The sequence below is a fragment of the Oryx dammah genome, unplaced genomic scaffold (assembly GCF_014754425.2).
Source record: "Oryx dammah isolate SB20612 unplaced genomic scaffold, SCBI_Odam_1.1 HiC_scaffold_22, whole genome shotgun sequence".
NCBI lineage: Eukaryota > Metazoa > Chordata > Mammalia > Artiodactyla > Bovidae > Oryx > Oryx dammah.
The window spans coordinates 50,671,308-50,696,887 of NW_024070206.1; the positions used below are offsets into that span (position 1 = coordinate 50,671,308).

The 25,580-nt window shown below is 41.3% G+C and overlaps 1 protein-coding gene across 1 annotated transcript in view; it reads left to right on the forward strand.

Moving 5' to 3' along the window:
- The first annotated feature begins 13,697 nt into the window (after nucleotides 1-13,697).
- CDH7 (cadherin 7) overlaps nucleotides 13,698-25,580 on the forward strand; it is a 128,412-nt gene continuing 116,529 nt past the window's right edge. Inside the window, exon 1 of the mRNA XM_040264335.1 lies at nucleotides 13,698-14,306. Coding sequence (XP_040120269.1) covers nucleotides 14,097-14,306 — 210 coding nt within the window. The 5' untranslated portion in view covers nucleotides 13,698-14,096. The remainder of the gene's footprint in view (nucleotides 14,307-25,580) is intronic.

Consider the following 25,580-nt stretch of genomic DNA (forward strand, 5'->3'; position numbering starts at 1 on the left):
CGCGCCCTCTCCGCCTCTTCTGCGCCCGCCCACTCGCCCCCTCGCCCTCTCTCCGGACGCGCGCCCGCTCGCTCTCTCGCTCCGGACCCAGCGTCTGAGCCGCCCTGGGGAGCCGGCCGAGCCGGCGGGACCGGGGCGCTGGGGGCCCGCGCGGGGTCCCCGCAGCCCGCGTCTCGCGGAGAGGGCTGTGATCTGAGCGGGCGCCGGCCGCAGCGGGTGCCGAGCGGGCGCCGCGGGTCCGCCCCGTGCGCCCCACCGCGCGCCCTGGGTCTCCAGGAGCCCGCGGGCGCCCGGCTGCTGAGCGCGCGCCCTTTCGGATGCCAACGCCCAGGTGGCTGGCGCGGGACGCCGCGGAGAGGGCAGCGAACCCCCAGGTGAGTGGGTGCGCCTGCGGGGTGCCCGCGGAAGGCGCCGCGGGGCATAAGTGCGCCCTCCGGCGCGCCCGGGGAAGCGGGACTCCGTGGCAGACGGAAAGCGGGCGGGGAGATCCGCGCGGAGTTTCCCTGGCGTCCGCAAGTTACTGCTCTGTGGCCCCGAGCTGCGGCTCCGCCGGGCAGGGCGGGCGGGCGAAGGGAGCCGGGCCCGGCAAGCTGGTGCTGACGGACACCGGGGGCGACGCGAGTTGGCGAGTTGAGCGAGCAGATCCCGGCGTTGTCCGGGTGCCTGGGACCACGCAGTCCGGTCCGCTCTCCTCCACCGGGAGCACGAGGGGCTGTTTTTGACCCAGGATAATATATGCGGGCAAAACTCCGCGCTGGCCGGGGGGCCGGCTTCTGCGGCGGTCTGAGACTGCGAGGGGGCGTGTGCCCGCGCGTCCATCTGACTGTCTGCGTGTACTCCGTTTACCTTTCCGGACGGTGGAGCTCCTCTAAGGGTGTTTGGCTTTTTCCTTTAATTAGTATTCTGCTGGTGCCCCGCATCCGCAGGGCTGGCTTCTGCGAGGCATCCCGCCTCCGCTCCGCCCCGCGGTACCCTAGGTGCGCGTCGTTCTAAGGGAGCCCTGCTTCTCTGTCTGGTGGACTTCATGGGCGCACCTGGTCCACGGCTGGTTGCGGGTATTGAACCTCCCGGGGTGGATGCACGATAAAGGACCTGTGGTCTTTATTGGTTTCACCTTTTAGATCGTTAACCTCAAGGATTTCTTAGACATAGTGCAGGTGAGTGGAGATTGGTACTGAGTTACCCAGCAGTGGGCAGGTGGGAACCTGTGAAGAAACCAGCAAGGACTGGGTAGCTTTGGAGATCTGAGCACTGAAGCCCGAATATGCTTAAAACGCGTTCGCAAGAAATATCTTCTCTTGATTGGAGCACTTATTAGGTGAAACATCTTTAAGTAAAGACTCTCCCTTCATAATTCCTGTAACCCGGCAGGTATTCAGATTATTTTGCATTCAAAAGTAGACAAGCAGAACTTTATGGGGAAAAATAGAAAAAAGAAAAAGAAAGAAAGAAAAGTAAGTTATATGTTAATATATGGCTTGAGGTAAGTGACAGTATGCATTAAAAAAATTTCAGGTTAACAGCACAAAAATGTATATTTTAAGAGTTTAGGGGAAGCAGTAGCCTTTTGTTGTTGTTGTTTTTTAAAGGAAAGTTCACATTGATGCACTGTCCTGCAGCGATATCAGAAGAGTTTTAAGTGTGTCTTTATAAAGACAAGTTGGTAGTGAGGAGCTAAGGAAGAAAGTAATTGTATTGGAAGCTTTCAGTAACTCACCAGGTTTACTTCTTTACAGAAGAAACTAGTTAGATTTTGTTTACACAAGCTGTTCTCTTGTTAGTACATAAAGGGCAATCCATTAACAATCCTTTTCTTCATTTTGGGGCTCTTTGGGACAGTATGGATTAAAATGCTAAAAAATTGAGACAGTCAAATGGGCAACTTTGTAGACATCTGGCTTGTTATGCTCGTGTTTCATATGGAGTGGAGTGGCAGAAGCAATTAGGTAGCTTCCAACCTTAATAGTCTTATCTGGTAAAACTAGCTGTGAAAGTCTGTCTGTGGAAAGAAAAATAAAGAAAACAATAATCAGTAGTGTAGACCATCACCCTGCTGAAGCCACTAAGGTTTGCAGCCTTAAGAAAAGGGCATTGTGCTCTTACAACCTGAGATATTATTGTGATTAAGGGCTGCAATCGGTGATTAGAATTGTGTTAACAACTGGCTGACAGGCTCATACCTCTTCTTAAGTAGACTTTTATTGATTTAATAGCACAGCGCTTTTCCCTTTCTTATAGAAGGGTAATTGTAAAACATCTGTATTATTGTGGTTTACCCTTGAATTGACTCTAGTTTTTAGTGTCCAGTGAAGGAGAGAGAGGATTGGGTGCATTCTGAGTGGGTCACTGTTCTGCCTCCCTAGGTCTAAAAATCCACCCACTGTCTCTCCTCCTTTTTAGTTTTTTTGAGGGCAGAGCTGATAACAGCTTCTCAGAATGTATGAGGAAGTGACTACATCTTTGTAGTCAAGTTCAACACTTTGTCAGTCTTGTATAAATCTTTTGTAAAGTATCATCAGTTCTTCAGTGTTGTTAACACGTATGCTTCAGTGATTTCCATCCTTCTTTGATTTTATACGATTTTGCATTTACTGCCTTAGTAGCTCCTATCACATCACGATTCCCTCTCTCACACACAAAAAGGTTTTTTACTGGCTTGGAGGGCTTCATAGCCTTTAGCTGAAATTGAGAGTCTCAGAAACTTCTAAAATAGCTACGGCACCATCGTTGATTGCAAAAGGACAGTGATGGGAGCTTTTCTCCTTTGCATGAAGGACTCAGTTGCTTCTAAATGGGGTGATGAAGGGGAGCTGAGGACAAGGAAGGCATGTGATCAAAGTCCTGTGTGTGACCATCTCCTCAGCCTCTGACAAGCAGAGCTGATCTAGCTGTAACTAGCAGTACTCGAGTGCCTCCTCTGGGAATTTGCTGGTTTTGCAGAAAGATACCCCTGCAAACATTCCCCCCGCCCCCCCTGGTTCTGCGAGACTCCTCATGGACAAAATTATCAGTGCAGATGAATATGCAGGCATGCATGTCCTTACGTTCATTTCAGATTTTCATTCTAGTAGAAATTTCTTTGTGACTGTTTTGCAGACTGTTTATTGAAACATGATGCCTTTTATTGAAGTCATGTAAATCTCAGTGTAAATGCAAGGGTAAATTAAAAGTGAAAATTGATCCCACTGAGATATGTTGTAAAAGTACAAAGAAACAAACCCTGTAAGTATGATTTGACCATTTTGATACTATATAAAGAGCTCAGAAGGACTGTGCTTTGTCACTTTCTTTGTAATTTACATAGGCTGCTTCTCGTTAATTGTAAACAGTTGTTGTTTTCTCTTTTTCATTCCTTTCACCCATGGCAGAAGTTATTTGTGCTTCGTGGAAATTGACTCTGTAATCCACTTAGAGAAGTTTTCATTCCATGTCTGATAACCAGAGGCAGACTACCGGCTGTGTGATTCATTTCCAGGGCCCCTGCCTGAATATTTAGGCCAGTTAACGGTAGGAGGTTGTGGTCTGTGGCTGTAATGTTATCTGGCCCAGGGAGCTAATGGGTTTGATCACAGTTTCTTTATGTGAGAAGTCACATATCACAGAGGGTCCCCAGCCTCACTAATTAAAATGTAAAGAATTATACCTTTTAAGTAGAAAAGAAGAGGATTTGCTTCATCAGTATTAAAATTACTGAAGTTAATGCTAAACTTTAATGGTATAGAGATGAAACAGATGACAGTATATGTCTATCCTAAAAGCTGAAGATGAAATATTAAATCTAGAATGCTTATGATGGGTAGTTAGGAACAGAGAAGCATCTTGAAATACAGTATTTATAGTAACAACCAAATAGCCATCCATGTACATTCTTATATCCTAAGGTATTTTCCTGAGAAATCAGAATTTACCCAATTTCTAAAACAGCCAATGGACTATTATTCCAATGTCAGTGCAAATAGTAACCACCATAGCATTACAGCATTGTAGGAAGTTATTATGGATGCTGGAGTTGTTTCGAAGGGAAAATTGGGTACTGCTCACTCTGTTTTTGGTAATATATAAACACGCATTCCTGAACAAGAGATCTCTTGAGTATCTTACATTCTGCCTCTCTCCTGTCCATTCTGAATGGAATCCTGATGGTCCCCTACATTGAAAATTCAAGCTCATGGTTATATTAAAAATTTGAGTAAATTCTAAAGGTAATAAATTAGAAAGATCTTAATGATCAGATTGAGAAATATTTAACAAATACTTTAAATGATTGTTGCATCCCAGTCATGCCCAGTTCCATCTGTAACTAGCTGTGTGACCTTGGGCACTGCACAACCGTAGACTTCGTTTTCATTAGTAAGGAAAGAAAAGACTGCCTTAGGTTCTTCTAATGTGTCTTCTATCAATACATCTGTGGTTCTACCTCTTGAGTGGGTTGGAGATTTATTTATTTTCCCCAACATGAATGCTCAAGAAAAGCAAGTGTTTACCTTTAGTGCTTTTCTTCAGCACTAAATGACCCTCATTCTCTCTCTCTCTTAGATGTCATCTCTGAAAGCTCTATTTGTGTGTGATAGTTGGAACTGACGCATGGCCATAGCTCTTGAAGTGCTCCTTGCCCTTGGATTACTTTCTGTTGTAACTCATAGCATCTGCTCACTGATGAAGGGGAGGTTAGAACAGATTGTTCCCCGCTTTTGGATTCCCCAAAATATATTCAGTGGATCTATTGTAAAAACAAGTGAACTTCACTGTGAACAGTATGATCCTTTTTTACAAAGCAGCCCACTCTACCTTTGTGGCAACAGTGACGACCTGTGTGGAGACAGGTGGCTGCAGTCCTGGGGAAAGCAAGGGCTAATGAAGGTCTTTAATGGAGACACGAAATCAGGAGGCAGTCTTCCCTTGTTGAGTTTAAATAATGCCATTTAATACCCAAGGAGTATCCAAAAGGGAGCAGCCTTCTTTTGCCAAACTACAGAGCTCATTCATGAAGGTTGTGCTTAAAGCAACGGTGATATGGTCACAGTAGCCTCTGACCACTGCTGTGAAGTGGTGTCATTTCCACTTTTAAACATGGATGTTGTTTAGTCTTCATACACATTCATTAAAAACATGTTGCTTGTCAAAATGTATCGGGTTGGCCAAAAAGGTTGTTTAGGTTTTCCCATAAACTGAACAACATTTTTGATCAGCCCAGCAGTTCGACTTTAAAGCAATCCTGGAAATGACAGTTTCCTCCCAATAGGCCAGCAGCAAGATTTTTTTTTTCTCTCTCCCATTTTGTTATTGTTACAACTGTGATTTCTTGTACTACTGTGTTTTATAAACCATCCAACAAAACGTCTCAGGGAATGTTCTAAAGGTATTTGGCGGTTACCTGTTAGAGATTTCTGATTCTCGTGGATTATTTTCTATCAAGTTCACTGCTGCTCCTGCTGCTAAGTCATTTCAGTCGTGTCCGACTCTGCCCCACAGACGGCAGCCCACCAGGCTCCCCTGTCCCTGGGACTCTCCAGGCAAGAACACTGGAGTGGGTTGCCATTTCCTTCTCCAGTGCATGGAAGTGAAAAGTGAAAGGGAAGTCGCTCAGTCGCGTCCGACTCTTCGAGACCCCATGGACCACCTCCTCCTCTGTCCATGGGATTTTCCAGGCAAGAGTACTGGAGTGGCAGTCCTTAAATGTCATTCTTACTTTTGTTTTTATAGAAAGTGAAAATTACTGAATTTATTCTGAAATAGTCATGTAATTGTGAACTGGACCATGGTTTTTATTTTTTTTTCCTTTTGGCTGAGCTGTGCTGCCTGCAGGATCTTAGTTCCCCGACCAGGGATCGAACCTGCACCCCTGCATAGGAAGTGTGGAGTCTTAACCAGGAAGTCCCCCTTCCCTCTCAAACTGGACCCATTTTTAAAAGAGAGGCAGGCTGTCTTCTAGTTTTTAGATTACCAGTAGGTAGTATACTACCTGTTAGTGTGTTATGAAATAAGTATATTTCACAACAGTTGCAGAAGATTTGTATCTGATGCAACTCCAGACTCACAGAGTTTGAGCATCTGTTCCTTGCCTGTGATTGAGAGAAACTGATGGTATAGAGTCTTAAACTGAGGTAAGACATTGGTTTATTCATATTGCACTGCAAAAAACACTTCCAGTTTAACTAAGTGCCAGAAAACCTAAACTAGTAATATTATAGCTCCTTTTAATATAATTGATAGTCATAGTTTATAGCTCCTTATTTCTAGAAGGCAGATAGTCCTGTGTGCCTTTTAAAAAAGCAGTTTAGCAAATATAAATTAGTTGGTAATTAGGCATGTGCTTTAACTACTCTTATGGTTATATGTTAATGTGAGTGGTTGAATAGGATACATTTTATGCTACTTGTGTTTTTAGCATGCCGTCTTTAATTTAGATGGAACAGGCTCTGTAAGATTTGCCCTTTTGCTCACTGATGCATTAAAAATACATTTTTTGTTTTGAAGGTTTTTTTTTTTTTTAGTCATTGTTTTTAGGTCTGAACAAACATTTGATTAAGAGCATGATGGTCACTTGATCTGATTTTTGAAAGTAGTTTCACAGAGGTATTAGTGGCGTAGAAAATCCAAGAAAATTTTATAATGATGAATTCGTTTGGATAAAGTATTATTAGGTATTAAGGTTAAATGAATAATAAACTATCTACTTGGAAATAATTCTTTGCCACTTAGTTGAACAAAAATAATTGGAACAAAAAGGTAGCATGATAAAGTGATTTCAGGTCAACAAGTGATGTTGATTTAGTAAATAGCACTTGACTAATTCTTACCTCTATCTCTTTTTTTTCTTTTTTGCTCCAATCCTTTTAAGATTTCCTTTGTGAGCCTTCATTTTGCATTCCTTTGACTAAAATCACAGTATTATTTGTGGTGATTATGTATTTTTTTGGTTTGCCCCTCCCCCAAAAAAATGCCTAACATTACAAATTTCAAAAATGACAAATTTTAGCTTTAAAATATCAGAGCAAAAAAGAAAAAGTTTTAAATGTTACCCAGAGTTTTTAGATTTTAGATTAATTACTAATCCAGTAGCCATCTCCGCTTTGGTTTTTGAAATGTCTGTGCTTGGCCTCTATTCAGTTCTTCTCTCCTCAGATATAACCTATTCCTGCTGTTTTTCTTCTCAGTGTTGTAATAGTGAACATCTGTAACTGTCCAGAAGTTGACGCAGATCTGTAAAAGTTACCTAACTGTATACCAATACATTTCTGCACTGTCTCTTTTTTTCTGAGTTGGTCGTAGTGACCCAGGCAGCGGTCCAGACTTCCAGAGGGCCATCCTTTTAAGTTTTCCCTCGGGACACAGGTTGGCACGTAGCACAGCTTGGGTGCAGAGGTCTCTGCTTTTTTCTTATGTAACATCCCCCTGGTCAACTCCTGCCTGTATAGGAAACTGAGATCGGAGAGGAGGCAGAAGAAAGGGAGAAGAGGACACGGAAGTCCGAGGAAGGAGGTTGCAGAGTTCTGTTTTGGGACACAGATTCGTGAGGCCTTATTTAACCCATTGTGCAAAAGGTCAACAATTGAAATGTGTTGGGTGCTCAAGTTCATTTATGTGGAAAAGACGTTACTGTGGTTGGTGTCTTTAGACATGTTGACGTTTGTGGGAAGATGGGAAGCCTGTATGATGAGGTTATGGACAGGAAATCTCAAGGTCAAGTCTCGATGACTTCTGTTTGATGACCGCAGATAACTGAAGGTTTCTCCAAAGGGTTCAGGGCCCTTCCTGTCTTTCACGGTAACCCAACTCATGCAGGGAAGGTGAGCTGGGTTGAGCTGTTGTTCTGGCCTTTACCTCAAAAACCAGATCTGACCAGAAAGCAAGGCAAGGATTTGGGGGGGACAGGTGAAGAAAGGGGACATCTGACCCTTGCCACACCACTTCCTCCTACTGTTATCAAGGAGCATATCCTGGCAGGGTTTGTAGCTCTCCAAAGTATTGATGTACATATCATGAAACACCCTAGTCAGATCACAACTCTTCATATGTGATTTTCCGATGTTTACCAGCACACTGTACAAAGGGTTTTCTAGAGGCATTTATTTGCTTCATGAAAGAGAATTTCATCCTCTAGGAATATACGCAATGCCAGTTGAAGTATCCTTGTCCTCTCTTGTAGACCTTCAAGAAAAGTAAAGGAAATTTGGCTTAAGAGACTGGCAAATACTTCAAGTCCTGCAAAAAAACGTAATGGAATTGTTCTCAAAGTGATTGTGACTTCTGAGCATGGTAGAGTAGTCAAGGATTTCCATGTTGACTTCTATGGTTAAGTTTTCATATTAAACATGAGAGTGATTATAATGGAAAGAAACATCCCATAAACATTTTCTGCATGTCAGTTCCAGGGCCTACTTCTGTTCTGGGTACTAGGATCCAGCGATAGGGTAAATTATCCCTGTTCACAAGGTTTCTGTTAATACTAACTGCTCTTAAAACCTTTGATTTAAATAGGAAAGTACAGAATTCTCAGGTATCTTTCCTCTGCAGATATTATCATGTCAATGACTAAAATAACTCATGGCGTTTTCTGTCACTCTGTTGTTTTATGTGTTCTAGCTTGTTCCATCACTCCACAGTCTTGTATGGAAAAGAAATAATCAAGAGGCAAAAAGAGTAATTTAAACATGTCTTGTTAAAATTCATGCTCAATTCTGTAAATACGTCAAATGCTTCCTTTATATTTCTGTGGCTTTCCTTAATCACTCTACCCTTTGCCTTTAATTATTAACAATGTGTACTTTTTCATAACTGAAAAAAGACAACAAAAGCAATTTTATATAATTAAGAGCTGTACAAACAGACTTTATAAAATGATATAGCTCAGCTCCCACATTTTGCACACATGGAACATGAAGTACCATAGGGATCCAAGGTCATTACAGGAAATGATGGACGGTCCTGTGATCTATTTCCAGTCCAGATTATGTTTGTTTCTTTCTTATCAGTGGATATCCTGAGTGAACTCAGTTATCCAATACCAATACCAGTCTTTGACTTATAAGAATGGAGAACGTGGCTTTAGGAAAGAAAATATTACATTTTTTTAAAGAAAGTATTTTGTTGCCATTGTTTGTATGCATCTAGATGCTTCCTTTTATAATCTACATAGTTGGGCACTGACTAGAACTATCAAGAATGTTTTCATTCAATTTACTTTCAAAACAGAAACAGACTCTCAGACTTTGAGAATGATCTCATGGTCGGGGGAGCAGGGAGGTGGAAGGACGGGGGAAGGAAATGAATGGTTAGGGAGTTTGGGATGGACATGTACACACTGCTGTCCTTAATGTGGGGAACCAACAAGGACCGACTGTATAGCACAGGGAACTCTGCTCAATGTTATGAAGCAGCCTGGATGGGGGGAGGAGTTTAGGGGAGAATGGATACATGCTTATGTGTGGCTGAGTCCTTCACTGTTCACCTGAAATATCACAACATTGTTAATCGGCGCTACCCCAGTACAAAATCAAAAGTTAAGAAAAAATGTTTTCACTAAGTGTTAAGAGTTTTCTGAAACATTTTATAGAGAAGATGAAAATGAAAACATTGCAAACTAACTTTTATTTGAACGTAAGTAGTATCAAACTTCGGAGAAGGCAATGGCACCCCACTCCAGTACTCTTGCCTAGAAAATCCCATGGGTGGAGGAGCCTGGTAGGCTGCAGTCCATGGGGTCGCACAGAGTCAGACACGCCTGAGGCGACTTAGCAGCAGCAGCAGTATCAAACTTAAAATGTATATATGTATATAATTTTTGATCCTACTTATGTTACATATATGTGTGTGTGATATATATACTTAGTGCTTTTAGTTTTTGCCAGGCACTATCCTTAGCTTTTTATGATCTGCTTATTTAATCCTATGACTTAGATGCAATTATTAACATTTTCACTTTATAAGTGGGAGGCTTGAAGATTCATCTCTGGAACTTATTTTCTTAGAATTTAAGTATCTTATCCAAGATTGTATAGCTGATACATGACAGACTCAGATCTGAGTCGCTCAGTTGTTTCCCACTCTCTGCAACCCCATGGACTGTAGGCTGCCAGGCTCCTCTGTCCATGGGATTCTCCAGGCAATACTGGAGTGGGTTGTCATTTCCTTCTCTAGGGGATCTAACTGAACTCAGGGATTGAACCTGGGTCTCCTGAATTGTGGACAGATTCTTTACCATCTGGGCCACCAGGGAATACCAATTTAATTATAAGAACTCCCCAAATCTAGTATTCTGAAAAAATTCATTTGCTGTCTAGTTTTTTAGAGGTTGGGTACAATTTCACACAGAAACAATGTTATCAAGTTCCCTTAATTAAGAGTAGCCTAAATTGACACAGAATTGAAACAGAAGAACTATTTAAAAAAAGATCTAATGACCTAGATAATCAGGATGGTGTGATCACTCACCTAAAGCCAGACATCCTGGAATGTGAAGTCAAGTGGGCCTTAGGAAGCATCACTACAAACAAAGCTAGTGGAGGTGATGTAATTCCAGTTGAGCTATTTTAAATCCTAAAAGATAATGCTGTGAAAGTGCTGCACTCAATATGTCAGCAAATTTGGAAAACTCAGCAGTGGCCACAGGATTGGAAAAGGTCAGTTTTCATTCCAATCCCAAAGAAATCCAATGCCAAAGAATGCTCAGTTGCACTCATCTCACAGGCTGCTGCTGCGGCTGCTAAGTTGCTTCAGTCGTGTCAGACTCTGTGTGATCCCATAGATGGCAGCCCACCAGGCTCCCCTGTCCCTGGGATTCTCCAGGCAAGAACACTGGAGTGGGTTGCCATTTCCTTCTCCAATGCATGAAAGTGAAAAGTGAAAGTGAAGTCGCTCAGTTGTGTCCAACTCTTCGCGACCCCATGGACTGCAGCCCACCAGGTTCCTCCATCCATGGGATATTCTGGGCAAGAGTACTGGAGTGAGGTGTCATTGTCTCCTCCGCATCTCACACTAGGAATGCTCAAAATTCTCCAAGCCAGGCTTCAGCAATACATGAACCGTGAACTTCCAGATGTTCAAGCTGAATTTTGAAAAGGCAGAGGAACCAGAGATCAAATTGCCAACATCATGGATCATCGAAAAAGCAAGAGAGTTCCAGAAAAACATCTACTTCTGCTTTATTGATTATGCCAAAGCTTTGACTGTGTGGATCACAACAAACTGTGGAAAATTCTTTGAGAGATGGGAATGCCAGACCTACCTCTTGAGAAATCTGTATGCAGGTCAAGAAGCAACAGTTAGAACTGGCCATGAAACAACAGACTGGGAAGCCTGGTGTGCTGCCTACATGGGGTTGCAGCATTGGACAGGACTGAACAACTGAACTGAACTGAAATTGACATCATTTGTCCATATCACATTTTAAAACATTTGATCTTAGGGACCAGAGTATTTCTGCGGTAGTTTTTAGGCGCAGTTTCCTTCTTGAGGAAGGAGAGCAGTGAAACTTGAAATGTCCTTTGGCCAAAGGGTTCCCATGCTGGACTCCGTCTGGTCACCACAACCCTAGGTTCCCCCTTCCCTTATCCCCAGGAACCTGGTTTGTGAAGGAGGTCCCTGCTCTTCCTACTAAAGGCCACTCACCAGGAGTGCCTGGCCCCAGTTCCCGGTCGGCATAAACAAATCCCTACACCAGCACACCATTTCCTTGTTTAAGTGCTTGCTACTGCTAAGTTGCTTCAGTCATGTCCGACTCCGTGTGAGCCCATAGACAGAAGCCCACCACGCTCCCCCAACCCTGGGATTCTCCAGGCAAGAAAACTAGAGTGGGTTGCCATTTCCCTCTCCAAGGCATAAAAGTGAAAAGTGAAGGGGAAGTCACTCAGTTGTGTCCGACTCTTAGCGACCCCATGGACTACAGCCTACCAGGCTCCTCCATCCATGGGATTTCCCAGGCAAGAGTACTGGAGTGGGGTGCCATTGCCTTCTCCAGTTTAAGTGTTTACTTGTCTTCTTTTAACTGGAGGTAACTTGTCTCTCAGGTGGATTAGCTCAGACCAGTGTACAAAGAACTTCCAACCTAGCTGAGGGTCATTCATCCACCAGAATATCAGTAAATCGCCTCAAGTTCCTTCTTGCTTGTAATTCTAAGTGTAGAACAACTCGCCTTTCTAGAGTGATTTTCAAATGAACCAAATTCATTTTTGATCATCAGATGAAAGATCTGGATTCTGGAAGATGGTATTCAGTGCACAGACTGCAGTTAATATGCTCCAGTAATAGTTTATCCTTCCTGGGGGTTCTCAGAACATAGCAGTTAGCTGTATTTGGAGCTATTCTGGAATATCCTAAATTTCAAAACTTTATTGGAGTATCTTAATAGGAATATGTTCATTTGACTAGAGCTTCAAGTCCATGCAACCTGTTTTTTCAGTTGTGTGGACTATTTCAACACGTTTAATACAGTTCACCTTCCTTCTACTATATATGACATGTTCTGTAAGCAGTTTGACTGTCAGAAATCATCTGATGATTAGCAGACATTTCTGTTACAGGAGAGAAGGGAGAAAGATGGAAAAGTTGGCACAGAGAGTATTTTCTGCTTTGATAATGAGATATCTTGTGGCTTCATGTTGTTAAGACTATTTTTCTCCTCCCAAAAATTGAAAGCAAATCTTATTTGCCTTAATTATCCTATTGTTGATTTATTTATAGTTGCCAAATGAATTCATAACCCAAAGTGGCAACAGTGATTTAAGTGAGCACTTGGTCATAAATTCTCATTCCTCTGTGTTTTGGGGTGTGTTGGCAAGTTGGTATTGTAAACTGATTATCTCTTGCATAATCAGAATTTGGTAACTGAAATAACTAGACCTGAGGATAAAAGATTTTTGCTGCTGCTAAGACACCTCTTAGGTGTGTGTAACCGAGAATCAGTCTCACATATAGAGTCGAATTTGCTCACCCCTCTGATGATCAGTATAATTCAATCCTGTCATTGTTGACAGAGAAAGGCCCTACTATGCACAAACCATGCTGCAAGGGTTCAGTAAATATTTGTAAAGTGGCAAATACCTTTAGTGCAGTAGAATAACCAAACACGCTCCATAGCGTACATGACAATAAGTTTGAAGGGTAGAAATTGGAAACCACTGAGCTTTTCAGTTGATCACAATCAAATCAGAACACATCAAAACAGCTGGTGTTCGGTGGTTTAGAATCAATCAACCGGTTTTGAAGCATCTCATACTATCTCTTTGCAGTTTCACAGGAGAGATTTAAACTAGCATATGTCCTTTCCATTTGGTTAAATCCCTGCTTTGAGCTGCTTGGCTTTCCTATTCTAATACCAACAAATGAAACTGTGATAGAAAAGGACAAAAAAAAAAAAATGCCTAGCATTAAAATGATTTTTTTTTAACCAATGGGTTGCTCCATTTGTATTAAATAAACCATATGCTCCCAATGAGAATGCCCTAGAAGAACCAGGAAAATTTTAAGGTTGTATTATGGAATCAGGATAATTCTGCATCAGCAGTATTTATGTTATTTGTGAATATGGCCACAGCTTTTGCAGTTTTCTATTTTATCATATTTTAATGATAGTGCAGATAATGATATCTTGGACGATCCAAGAGTGTGTTAGTACCAACAAAGATCTACTGTAGAGCACAGGGACGTCTGCTCAGTGTTATGTGACCAGCCTGGGTGGGAGTGGAGTTTTGGGGGGAGAATGGATACATGTGTGTGTCTGGCTGAGTCCCTTCACTGATCATCTGAAACTACCACAACCCCATTAATTGGCTGTACTCCAATGCAAAATGTTTTTGGTGTTAAAAACAAAGTAAAAAAAGAGAATGAGTTAGTAAGTGCAAGTTAAAAGGTATTTCTGTGTTTCGCTTTCTGACACCAGCTCTTCTCTTTGTTCTGGTAGGTACCTATTACACCATTCTTGGGCGAAGGTTATTCAGCACTTGTGACCTCTCCCCTTCGAACTCTCTACAAATTATTGTCTCTGCGCTTCCAGCTGACACCCTGCCGGAGGCAAGAGCTACTAAGCCAACTGGAACTGTGCCTTCTCTCTTGTCAAGGTTTTTTTCTTACACAGGAAAAAGAAAGAAAAAAAAAAGATGAAGTTGGGCAAAGTGGAGTTCTGCCATTTTCTTCAGCTGATTGCACTTTTCCTGTGTTTTTCGGGGATGAGTCAAGCGGAGCTCTCAAGGTCCGGATCAAAGCCCTATTTCCAATCAGGGAGGTCGCGCACGAAGCGCAGCTGGGTGTGGAATCAGTTCTTCGTGCTGGAGGAGTACATGGGTTCAGACCCGCTCTATGTAGGAAAGGTAGGGTATTTGGCTTTTCCAAATCACAAACGATTCTTGTGAATGTCTGTGGTTGAATGGAGAATGGCTCCTTTTTCTTTGGAGATGAGAATCATAAAGCTGTCATGAGGTTTCTGGCATTGGTTAGCCACACTGGCACAGTCATCCAGGTGTTACTCATCCCGTGAAGCCACAGTGTAGGGAGTGATGCTTTATTCCAAGATACAGGCGAGACTCGTACTCACGCCTCGTTTAGCATGATGGTGGCATGTTAGTAAAGCTGTCATTTCCAAAATTAGAGCAGGAATGCTTACTCAACAGCAGTCCCCAACGTTTTTGGTGCTTGGAACCGGTTTCATGGAAGACAGTTTTTCTTCCCGACAAGGATGAGGGACATGGTTTGGGGATGATTCAAGGGCATTACACTTATTGTCTGCTCTATTTCTCATCTAATCTGCCACTGATTTGACAGGATGTACTGGTCCATGGTCCAGAGGCTAGGGACCCCTGCACTAATAAATGAAGACTGGTGGGTTCTATGAGCCAATAGATTTTTGAGATTTTTTCTGGGAATTAACAAGGCTAATAATGCTTATACTAGCTTGAGGCTTATGTATCCTGTTCTGATACTTGGCAGTTGAAAATGGCAAAAGTGTAATTATGGGGACTGTTGTTTCTAAATCAGGAGCGGTTCAAATCTACATTTCTAAGTAGTGGTTTTGTTTTAATGGACTATTAAAATTTCCTTTTTAAAATTAACATTTTGGTTAAAAATGAGCGTGAACAGAGGTCCATGAGAAGTAATGTTAGACGAATGGTAGGCAGTTTGGGGTGTATTTATTTGGCGGCCAAGTGGTGCCCAAGGGGAGATTCTTTACCACTGCCTCTTTCTGTCTGCATGTTTGGGTAGTGGATTCTGTTCAAGCACGTTCTGAATTAAAGGGTGCACTTCAGGGCACGTGGCTTTTCCCCATCCTGGTACCATGTTCCCAGTTCCTAGCTTGATGCAGGTTTGACTATGTTCACGTCTGTGAAGATGTCCTGAGATTTTCAACTTGGTGCTGAGCCCTGGTGAAGGGTTTCTATAAGTAGAATGTGTTTGCAAGACATCTATACATCTGCATGTCTGCTCTTTGTCAGTTTTATGCATCTATTCCTGGTAAAGTGAAGCTCAGCACGCTGATGAATTTATCCCTGAGTGTATTTTCAACTATGAATGACTGAAGGAGAATCTTCGGTATTTGTTTCACGGGTCATTGTTTCATTTGAATAGACCTTGAGTAAGAGTGAAAAATCTGTTTTTGTTGGTAGTTGTCTGTATAAGCCAAGGTGATCTTTATTATATATATCTTCTTACTTTTCTTTAAATGCCTCTACATTGTACAAATACTGATGCTGTGTTGTAACAAAGGAGTTCAGATATGTTAACGATTTCTAGGGACATGGATTAGGAAATTGTCTAGCCTATCATAGCATGTTTCTGTCCTGACGTTTGTGTGCTAAGTTGCTTCAGTCGTGTCCGACTCTTTGCGACCCTAGGGACTATAGCCTGCCAGGCTCCTCTGTCCATGGGATTCTTTAGGTAAGAATCCTGGAGCAGGATGCTATGTCCTCCTCCAGGGGATCATCCCGACCCAGAGATCAAACCCATGCCTCTTATGTCTCCTGGATTGGTAGGTGGGTTCTTTATCACTAGTGTCACCAGGGAAGCCCAAGAAAGGATGAACACAAGTTTTTTTTTTTTTGTGTGTGTGTGTGCATATGTGTATTTTCAGAACCAGTCTGCTTTTATCAGTAGCACCATCATTTATACTTACTATGTACTAAATCTTTCCATCTCTCCTATTTTCTTGTAAATCAAGTGAAAGCATTAACCTTATGCAATGTTAGTGACCTAGACTCTAGCTCGTAATTTCATTCACTTTTAATGAACATTTGAGAAATTCATCAAATTTGGTTGAATGGATAGGGCTATAATAATTCATAAATATTTCATAAAGAGCCAGTGAAAAGTGAAAGTATGAGTAGCTCAGTCATGTCCAACTATTGGTGACCCCATGGACTGTTGCTCACGTGGCTCCTTTGTCCATGGAATTCTCCAGGCAAGAGTACTGGAGTGGGTAGCCATGCCCTTCTCCGGGTGGTTTTCCCAACCCAGGGATCAAACCAGGTCTCCTGCTTTGCAGGCAGATTGTTTACTGTCTGAGGCACCAGCAAAGTCCAAAGGATCAGCAGTTATTCGTTATTATTATAGTAGTTACTACTACTATCAGTAGTTATTAGTAGTGAAAGTGAAAGTCACTCAATTATGTCCCACTCTTTGTGACCCCAGAGACTCTATAGTCCCTGGACTTCTCCAGGCCAGAATACTGGAGTGGGTAGCCTTTCCCTTCTCTAAGTGATCTTCCCAATCCTGGGATCGAACCCAGGTCTCCAGCATTGCAGGTAGATTCTTTACCAGCTGAGCCACAAAGGAAACCCAGTAGAAATCACACTTTTGCACAAATGTAAAATTTTCTAAACATGACAAATATTCCTACTAAGTTTTTTTAAATGGAGTTGCTTGAGTGAGATTGACATTTGGAAATCAAGATAATTTAAAGTTAAGAAAAACCCTCATGTTTTAATTTTTATAACCTTCACCATTATAATTCAGACTGTTTCTATTAAGATAATGCACGTTAAGTCAGTTTCAAGTTATGAATGCATGTCTCTAGGTTACTTAAGTTTCAAATACATGCAAAAGTACTGGGCAATGCCATTGCTATTTTTCTGTTAATAAGAGAAATTGTGTGGTTCCTTGATTAAGTAGCAAATATTCTGTGCTTTCCTTTCAGTTAATTAGAGACAATCATCTAGCAGACTTTATGTGGCAGGAAACAAGTTTGTGCTTATCTCTTGAAGGCTGTGTATTGGGAGTTCAATAGTGCTCTTCACAGTAAAATGTTCAGGATGGAAATAGGTTTTAAAAAACACTAAACTCATTAAAATACAGAAAAATGGCAATAAAATAGTTTGAGATGGAGAGAAATTTATAGAGAAGAGAGACAAATGAAAGGCTTTAAAAGGTGCATTTTACATTTGCCTGAGAGAAGGCGGTAGGGAACGTGAATACTCGAGACTTTTTGTCTGAGAAAATAAAATTAATCTTTTTAGCTTGGTGTCCTGAATGGGCAGAGTTAAAGGAAAATTTAGACCTCAGTACAGTTTTTATCACTTGGATGTGTACAGTAGATATATATATATATATATTCTTTTCATTTCTTTTTTTTTTTTTTTCCTACCTTGAGGGAGGCTATGACCAGAGTTTCCAAAGACAGAATAGAAAGTTCTAGATTAATATGCAGAAGAATAGATAGGCAGATAATGCATTTCACAAATGCATATTTAACATATGCTGGTTAGATGGCTACACTCTGAGTCTTCCTGAGAAAATCGAGCTGTTTAGGTAATTTGGAAAATGTAAATGATGACCTTGCTATACTTGATAGCTTAAGTTAATCACAAAATGAATATGTATTGTATGTGTCAAATTTGATTTCAGTCTTACTGCTGACTCAGGCATTTCCTACTAGTTGCCTAGTATTACTAAATTAGTTTCCTCATCTTTAAAATAGGAATAATGATATTTGTAAATCAAGTTTTTTTGTTTGTTTTTTATGAGAAATAATGAGATAAAATATTTGGAACACTAAATCTAGACATCAAATTTATCTATTTCACTACATATTAATTATAAATTAACCAGGTTGTGGATAATCTATTGTGTTATGTGTCCAGTGTTATAGTTGTGATCCTTCAGATGAAAGTAGACATTATTTTATGTATTAAATAGTATTTAAACTTATTGCAATTAATTATAGCAATGGTCCATATTGGATGTACTTGGTGATACATGTCTTGTATAGGATTAGATTATGGCATACATATGTGGGTGAATGATTCAGACCTTAAACACGTGGACTTCAGATGTCAGATAACATCTAAAATTTTTTTTACCTTCAAAGTTGAAGACCATGTTAATGGCTGATACCCAACAAGATCAGCTAAATTAGTCTACAGTTACATAAAATTTGGTCTTTAAGGTAGGACACTGAAGTCACAAGATGGCTATCACCTTTTATTTCAGCCAATTTCCTGAGTTTGATAACTCAAGACGAAAGGGACCGGGAGTTGAAAGGTACCAGGAGTTCCTCCAGATCCTCTGCAAGAGGCCTCCAGGACACACTTCTAGGCTGAGTTAGAATCTGACCTTTATCGCGAGCATATCACTGTTCTCTCGTGATTCAAACTGACAAGCTGCTGAGTCTTACGAAAGGAGTCGTTACTCTGATGGAGCTCTTTTTGTAAGTTAAAGTATAATTGATGTGTTTGTTCTCTGTCGTGTCTGACTCTTTGCCACCCCCATGGACTGTAGCCTGCCAGGCTCCTTTGTCCATGGAATTTTCCAGGCTAGGGTACTGCAGTGGGTTGCCATTTCCTTCTCCATGGAAATCTTCCCGACCCAGGGATTGTACCCATGTCTCCTGGATTGGGAGATGGGTTCTTTATCACTGGCATCACCATAGTTGACATACTACATTGTGTTATTTTCAGGTGACTACATAATGATTCCATATGTGTATAAATTGAGAAATGATGACCCCAGTACACCTAGTTGACATCCTTCAATCTGCATAGTTACAAATTCTTTTTTTGTGTGTTGAGAACTTTCGAGGTCCACTCTCTTCCCAACTTTCAAATGTACAAAACAATATTATTAACCAGAGTCACTGTGCTGTATGGACCTCCGTTCTAAAGAATAGTAAGTAGTACACCTTTCCTTAAGAGGAGTATGTTTTTGGCTGGGCAGCAAGGCACATGGGATCTTAGCTTCCCCTGCAGTGGGAGTGCAGAGTCGTAACCACTAGACCTCCAGGGAGGTCCCCAAGAGTATTTCTTAATTACAACTGTGTCTGCTTCTTGTCCTTTCATGGGAAGGATGAAGTAGAGATGCCCTTCTTTTCTCTCCTTCCTGTGAATTTACATCACCCTGACCTGGCTCTTTGAAGTGTGTGTGAAGTAGCTGTGTCTAGCCATCTGATTGCATCACATTGCAGTTTTCTATTCCCGTCTTTTCCTTACCTCGGCATTTCTCACTTAACATCCCCTAACCATCTGACAAAAAAAATTTGTCTACAAAACCACTGAGCCTGAGTCTCAGGTATTAAGTGTTTTTCGTCTCCGCTCAGTGTAATGGGCTGCCAGGTGTTGGCTCTGCTCCGGGCCATCACTTTCACTGAAATGTGTGTTTCGTGCTTCTTCCATAGTCTGCTTCTCGAGCTGTTAACATCACTCTTACCTTTTCTGCTATTCCCCTTTCATCCCCCCTCATTCAGGGAGAATTTATGCCTCTTACCCTAGTCAGAATGAAAGACATAGGAATGTAGTGTGGGATTCACTCTGCTCTCAATTTCACCTGGCTTGGAAGCGTTGCTGAGCATCTTTGATGCATTTAATTACACCTTACAGCCACATCTCTCACTGAAAGATTTCTCGGTCTCCTGATCCCTGAAGCTCTGCTCACTGTTCCAGAAAGGAAACTTTCCTCTTGAAGGGAGGTTGTGTTACATATCAGATTCCTTCATGGGGGTAAGTTTATATGAGATACACAAAAAGAAAATAATCCCAAATATTAAGAACTTAGGGAAGAACATATAAGTTCACTTGGGTGTTTCCATAACACCTTATTGAAAGACCCGAATGCACTTTTTGGCTAACCTAGTATATCACGGTAAAAATTACATTTTGTAGATTTCAGAGGGAGAACAGCAAAAGCATCCTCTAAATATAGTAGATTACCTGAAATTGGCTCCCATCTTAAAATAAAACAGTTTGTTCTGTGTATGCATAGGAAACCCATTTTCATAACATTTTTATAACCAGAGTGAATCGTGAAGACCCTGATTTTTATCTTCTCGTTACTTTGCTGGTAGAAATGTGGAGCTCCTGGTGGCTTCAAAAGAAATTTGGACATGGATAAGCTCTGTGGGATGCAAATAAGTTCAGTCTCTTAGAAATATTTTTTGGCAGTTATTTTTAGCTCTTATAAAACTCTGGTATAACTATAAAGTAGTAAATGTGTTTTCTCCACATAAAACCAACAACCCGAAGTGTTTGTGTGTTTTTTCAAAACCATAATGAAAATAATATATATCAGATTTTGCTGCTAAAATGCAGAAACGTACCATTAATTCAGTTTAATATTGCTTATTTTCTCTTCAAAGTTATCTTAGGTTAGAAATGAAGGTTGTAATTAGCTACCAAATAGTTTACAGGTGAGACTACACAGCTAGAAGTTGGAGGATAGGGACTTGCAGTTATAAACCTAATTATAGTCAAACTTGGGATTTCCGGATGGCTCAGTGGTAAAGAATCCACCTGCTGATGCAGGCGATGCAGAAGACGCAGGTTCGATCCTTGAGTCGAGAATATCCCCTGGAGGATGAAATGGCAACCCCCTCCAGTATTCTTGCCTGGAGAATTCCATCGACAGAGGAGCCTGGCAGGCTACAGTCCATGGGGTCACAAAGAGTTGCACACAACTGAGTGACAGAATACACACACACACTCAAACTAGGTAGTCTAGATCAGCTCTACATTTTCTTGTTTATGTTGATAGTTTATGCTGATCAAGATCATTTAAAATGCTGTCTTCTTTAATGTGTGTGTGTGTTCACACTTGTCACCCATTTGGTGAGAGTAGGAGCAAAAATTATGAAAAGCTACATTCAGTGTATAATAGTTGGGTTTTTATATTTATGTTGAATTTCTAAATGCAAAGACAACATTCCAGCTAAAAGGTTGACATTGGGCTTTTCTTTAGAAAAGTGTAACTGACCAACTGTATATGCCATGCTCACTGAGACACAGTTAGTCTCTGTGACTCACCAAGATAAATGATAGAATTAGATAAGCACAGGCCAAGCACTGAGGCTTTGCTGGTTTAAGCATATATGGATGAGTGCTAGTGTGGGAGGAATTTCATCCTAACTGTTTCATCTGATTTATATTGATTATCTGTCATAGTGATCGTGATCACTGGAGAGAAACAATAGTTTGTAGGACTATGCTTAACATCTTTGGCATGCTGGGCAGCCTGTTATGTGTTTTCTTTCTTCCCCTTCCTTCTCTTCTTTAAATACTTTTTAAGTACCTGTTCTATGTTAGGTACTGTGCTAGATAAAAAAGTTAAAAATAAAGCCCCTCCATCCTAACATTGCCTGGGTTGATAAACCAAGCAGGTAACAGGTGGCAATAGAAAGGAGTCAGTTCCACAGCTGATCTATAGCTGCAGAGGTGGGTAACCAGAGGCACAAATTCATGGATCCATGAACAAAGGCTTGCACAAGGATACCTGGAAACACTCTGATTTCACGATTCAGTCTCCAAGTCAGAGGCGAGAAAAAAGGAATTATCTCCTTAGAAAGTAGGACAGAATCTTCTAAAACTATATTGGGGGAAGCTTTATATAGTGGAAAGACCAGTAAGCAGAAACCCTGGGTTATAGTGTCAAGTCCGTCATTATTTTGAGCAGTGCTCTAAGATGCATACATTTCAGTCTGCTCATCTGTAAAACAGAGATCAACTAGGTAAAAATTTGAAACCATCTTGAAGTCATTTCAGACTTACACATAGGTTGCAAAGTAGGACCCAGCTTCTCTGAAAGGCAGTATCATACATGACTAATGGCCACACCTATTGGGCTTCCCTGATGGCTCAGCAGGTAAAGAATCTGTCAGCAGTGCAGGAGACACAGGAGATGTGGGTTTGACCCCTGGGTTGGGAAGGTCCCCTGGAGAAGGGAATGGCTTCCCACTCCAGTATACTAGCCTAGATAATGCCATGGACAGGAGAGCTTGGCAGGCTACAGTGCACAGGGTCCTAAAGAGGTGCACACGACTGAGTCCCTGAGCTTGCACACCTGCAGTGACTACACCTATTATTTAAACTAGGAAGTTAACATGGCTGCAGTACTCTTGACTTATCAACAGGTCGTATTCAGAATTTTCCAGTTGCTACAGTCGAGTGACTTTTCCGGTAGAAGCCAGTGCTGTATCGTATCTTGCATTTGTCTTGTCTCTTCGGTCTGTTGTCCTTGACTAGTGATTTGGTAGAGTCTCTCACAGTTGGGGTTAGTACATGTTTATTCCTAAGGTAGGCATGTCAGGAGATGTAGTTTGGGCAGGAATGCCACAGAAACGGTATGGTGCCCTGCTCACTGCTGCTTCTCAGGAGACACAGGCTGCTAACAGGGCTCATTCTTACAGATGCTGACTTTGATCACTTAGTCAGGGTGGTGCCTGCCACGTGCTTCTACTGAAAGAAACATCTGAAAGTTTTGAAATCTTGAAGGAGGTATAGAACTACCTAAGCTGCCATTATGGTTTAGGATAAATGTTACTGGTGATTTGAGGGATATGCTTTGAATGGTTCATTAAAGTCCGTCAACCATTTTTAGGATGGGGTTGTGGGTTTATCTGAAACGTGGAGGAAATTTAAATCTAAAATGCTGTCAGGTAATAGCCATACTTTTATGTAGTGATTGATCTTGTTTCTCAAAAGCACATCAATTTAGGATGTCTTGGAGAAATTGATTTTGTTTTTTTTTTTATTCTGAAGCATGTGAGACTGCTCTCTGGTGTCAAGATTCCAAGAAGATGTCTACTAATCTATATTTAAATAAGAACTTTCTTCCTCATTGCTTACAAACTATAAACTGTTTTATACTGTAGAGTGTGCCACAAGTGTTTAACCTTCATGATTATAAATAAAACATTGCTTTGGAAAATAATAGGTATAGTTGGCTAAGGGTAAAAGAGAAAGCAACTGAATGTCTTAAATTTTAATATATTCATAAGAGAGCTGAAGTCTAAACAATGAATGGTATTCTGTTTAATGTTGGAAAAGATTTAGTAATGATTTCTCCTCTAATATTTCTTCATAGAGCCAATAACATTTCTGATTCATATTCAGTACTGATTAAATCTTCAGAAAGGCCTTGAACTCAGGGTTCTTATATTGGAGATGAGGTAATAGATGCATTTGGAAGTACAATAAGTAGAGTAAGGGAGCAATCATTAGAGTTACAATTCAGAAGTGTTAGAGGGCCAGTCTGGAAAGTAAATTTCTGGAAATGTATTGTTTTACTTCTATGAAAATAATTTTGTTTTCCTTCAAAGTATCAGATTTAGTTGCAATACTTTCAAGGTCTTTTGACATGTTTTGCAAACTTTTTCCTTTAAAAGGGCATATATTCAACAGAATAGATACATTTATGTGGACTCTCAAATTATTAATATTACATGCTATTTCCTAAATTTTACTAAATCTTGAAACTGAACATTGGATAACAGGGCATGATAATTAACAGAGACATTAAAATGGTATTTAGTTGGGACACAGAAGTGTTAGAAATGAACCCTGGAACAGAAATTTCCAGAATAGAGTATGGAAAAATAATGAACTGTTGAGAGGCTAGAAAGAAAATATTTTGGACTTTTATTCAATTAAAAATAAACTCGTGTAAAAAATTCTAGTTTTTGGTATATGAAATACACAATACACTCAAGGAGTTTTAACTGATAAAAGTGCAGCTTCAAACAAGTGGGAGACCATTAGCCCATCACTGAAGGGGTTATATAGACATTAGGAGTGTTTGTAGCTGATTGACTGTACACTGCCATACTCCATTGAGCTGGTGGGAAAAGATGGAGCAATAGGGTCAAGCATCAACTTAGCCTACTTTTGTACATCATGGCTTTTGTTGTTCAGCCTCTCAGTTGTGTCCAGCTCTTTCCAAACCCATGGACTGCAGCACGCCAGTCTTCCCTGTCCTTCACTATCTCCCAGAGTTTGCTCACATTCATGTGCCTTGAGTTGATGATGCCATCCAACCATCTCACTGTTCTGTCGCCCCCTTCTCCTCCTGCCCTCGATTTTTAGCAGCATTAGGTTTTTCCCCAATGAATCAACTGTGCCTGAGGTGTCCAAAATATTGGAACCTCAGCATCAGTCCTTCCATGGCTCAACATTCAACATAAGAGAAGGTCTGAACTCATTCCAGCAAATAACAGTTAGGGAAAAGGAACTGGCCAGGAGAATACTTGTGTTGGCCTCAACCAGTCTTAAATCTTCTCAGACCAAAAGCCTGAGGATTTTCATTTCTCCTGTCACCACACAAATAACATAGTGTCCAAGAGATGTGGACTCTTACACAAAACTGGGGAAACAGACTCTTGGAGGGCACAAACAAAACCTTGTGAGTACCAGGACCCAGGAGAAAGGAGCAATGACCCCATAGTAGACTGACCCAGACTTACTTGTGAGTGTCCGGGAGTCTCTAGGGGAGGTGTGGGTTGGAGGTGGCCTGCTGCTGGATCAGGGTCACCCAGTGTGGCATTTGATGCACAGGACCTTTTGAAGGAGATCACCATTATCTTCATTACCTCCACTGTAGTTTGGTCTCAGGTCAAACAACAGGGAAGGAACAGAGCCCCGCCCATCAACAGAATTGGATTAAAGATTTACTGAGCATGGCCCTGCCCATCACAGTTCAGTTCAGTTCAGTTCAGTTGCTCAGTTGTGTCCGACTTTGCAACCCCAAGACCCTTTTTCTGCCACATTCAGTCTCTCCCGTCAGGAAGCTTCCATAAGCCTCTTATCCTTATCCCTCAGAGGGCAGACAGAATGAAAACCACAATCACAGAAAAGTAATCAAGCTAATCACGTGGACCATAGCCTTCTCTAACTCAGTGAAACTCTGAGCCATGCCGTGTAGGGCCACCCAAGATGGATGGATGGGTCATGGTGGAGAGTTCTGACAAAACGTGATCCACCGGAGAAGGGAATGGCAAACCACTTCAGTATTCTTGCCTTGAGAACCCTATGAACAGTATGAAAAGGCAAAAAACATAGGACACTGAAAGATGAACTCCCCAGGTCGGTAGGTACCTGAAATGCTACTGGAGAAGAGTGAGGAAATACCTCCAGAAAGAGTGAAGAGGCAGAGCCAAAGTAACAACAACACTGAGTTGTAGATGTGACTGTTGATGGAAGTAAAATTGCATGCTGTAAGGAGCAATATTACATAGGAACCTGGAATGTTAGATCCATGAATCAAGGTTAATGAGAAGTGGTCAAACAGGAGATGGCAAGAGTGAACACTGACATTTTAGAAATCAGTGAACTAAATTAGACTGGAATGGGTGAATTTAATTCAGATGACCATTATGTCTACTACTGTGGGCAAGGATC